Consider the following 2,035-nt stretch of genomic DNA (forward strand, 5'->3'; position numbering starts at 1 on the left):
AGACAGTTTACCGACCTACGACAGACAGACAGACGCCACAAACAGACAGAAGAATTTCTACACATCAACCAGTTGTTAAATGCTCACACACACACACACACACACACACCCAACAACTGTGTTACTGACACTACACACTACTGAACACACTTCCTGCTGCAGGTGAGTGTCGTTGTGTATAACTGACACTGGGGTGTATAGAGTCACTGATACAAGTCAGAAATCAGTATTAACGTTACAGATGCGACTGCATCGGTACGCCGACACCTGAATGGATGTAAATTTACCCAACCGCTTGATGTCAGATAAAAAAAAATTATGAATTGTGGACTGAAACTTTGCTGCTAACAGTGTCTCCACTCTCCGGAAAGGTCAAAGGTCAACGCCAACGTTTCACCACAAGAGTGACAAAAGAACGCTAAACACAGCATGGCTCACCATCAAATCTAAAATCTAAAGTTTGGAAGACATTTGGATACTATAAGAAGGAAGGAAAGTTGGAGAAAAGTCAAAAACACCTGTTGAGACGGCACGGTAACACCTACACAGGAGACGAGGAGTCTTTGGATGCTAACACAGCTAGCACAAGCAAGAACACGCATTTTGCGTTCTAAATCCTTTCTAGCCACAACTGAGCTCCAACTGGGCGAGGTCGAAGGTAATCACTGAAGTCTGTCTGTCTGTTGGAAAAGCAACAAATACAATGACTATAATTCAGTCTTCAGTTTTTTCCTAAAAAGAAAAAGATACTTGGTATTTCATAAAATATATGTATTTGAAGGTGAACAATGTCACTTTTATAGAATTGTCTTACTTTATTTTAGAATGTAAAATGCATGTCTACATTTAACAAATGTAAAGAACTGCATTAGACTGTTCCAGATTAAAATGGCCCTGAATCGTAGCCCAGGTATCCGGATACTTATTGGATCCTCTCAGAAAGGCAGACGGACACCCCCAGTGTTTACCTCACAGTCACATGCAACTAACTGATGTTACATCACAGTGAGCAACTATCCAATCAGATCACAGCTTCTCACTGCAGGTTAAAGACACCTGGACCAGCAGCAACCAATGACAACACAGCAGGCTTCACACCTGGACACTTACCTGTACATCCCTGGGAGCCATGCTAACTAGAGAGAGAGAGAGAGAGAGAGACACATAGAGCCAGACAGACAGGGAGAGAGAGAGAGAGACAGGAAGAAAACATCAGAAACAGGAAATAAAGACAGAGGACAGACAGGCAGAGAGACAGACAGAGGAAGAAAAGGAGACAGTTTAGAAAGCAGACAGACAGATAGAGTGGAAACCACAGCTCCCAGTAACACTGCTGTCTGACTCCAGATCATCTATAATCTGATCTGATTGATTAACTGATCAGTTCCTCCACGCAGTATGCCAACTGATATCTTCATGTGCTCCAGATTAAATATCACCTCGTTATTTCCTTCATCAATATTTATATATGTGATCAATATGTTATTGATATTATTTATTTTTAACATGTCTGATCACAAACACACCAACACTGTCCATCACAGAACAAACATTCACTGTTTCCTGTTCTCTGACCAATCACATAGCTCCTCACCTGATGACCCAGAAGGGGGCGGGGCTCCAGCTCTCTGCCAGATGGTCGCCTCAGCCGCCAATCTCCTGATGTAAACCTCGTCAACGTCCAATAGGATGTTCTCTGGCTTAATGTCGGTGTGGATGATCTTACACTTAGTGTGGAGGTAGTCCAGACCCTGCAGCACCTGTAACAACACAGCCGAGTCACTCAGCGAGTCTGAGTCAACGAGTTTGAGTCAACAAGTCCGAGTCAACGAGTCCGAGTCACAGTGTCAGTGTGGATGATCTTAGATTTAGTGTTGAGGTAGTCCAGTCCCTGAAAAGTCAAGTACTTGTCAATACCTTGTCAAAAAGTGATATCAGGTTGCCCGTTTAGCTCAGTGGGTAGAGACATCCGAACCTGCGGCCCTTTGCTGCGTGTCTTCCCTTCTCTGCCCCCGTTTCCTGTCTATCTTTCAGC

At 43.7% G+C, this 2,035-nt stretch overlaps 1 protein-coding gene across 1 annotated transcript in view; it reads right to left on the minus strand.

Moving 5' to 3' along the window:
• Positions 1 to 2,035, minus strand: part of LOC118343490 (SRSF protein kinase 3-like) — a gene marked incomplete at its 3' end in the record, with an annotated part of 6,757 nt that overhangs the window by 3,400 nt on the left and 1,322 nt on the right. Inside the window, 2 exon segments of the mRNA XM_035682337.1 lie at positions 1,111 to 1,136; positions 1,595 to 1,760. Coding sequence (XP_035538230.1) covers positions 1,111 to 1,136; positions 1,595 to 1,760 — 192 coding nt within the window.

The sequence above is a fragment of the Morone saxatilis genome, unplaced genomic scaffold (assembly GCF_004916995.1).
Source record: "Morone saxatilis isolate NCDOM2014 unplaced genomic scaffold, NCSU_SB_2.0 Contig11, whole genome shotgun sequence".
NCBI lineage: Eukaryota > Metazoa > Chordata > Actinopteri > Moronidae > Morone > Morone saxatilis.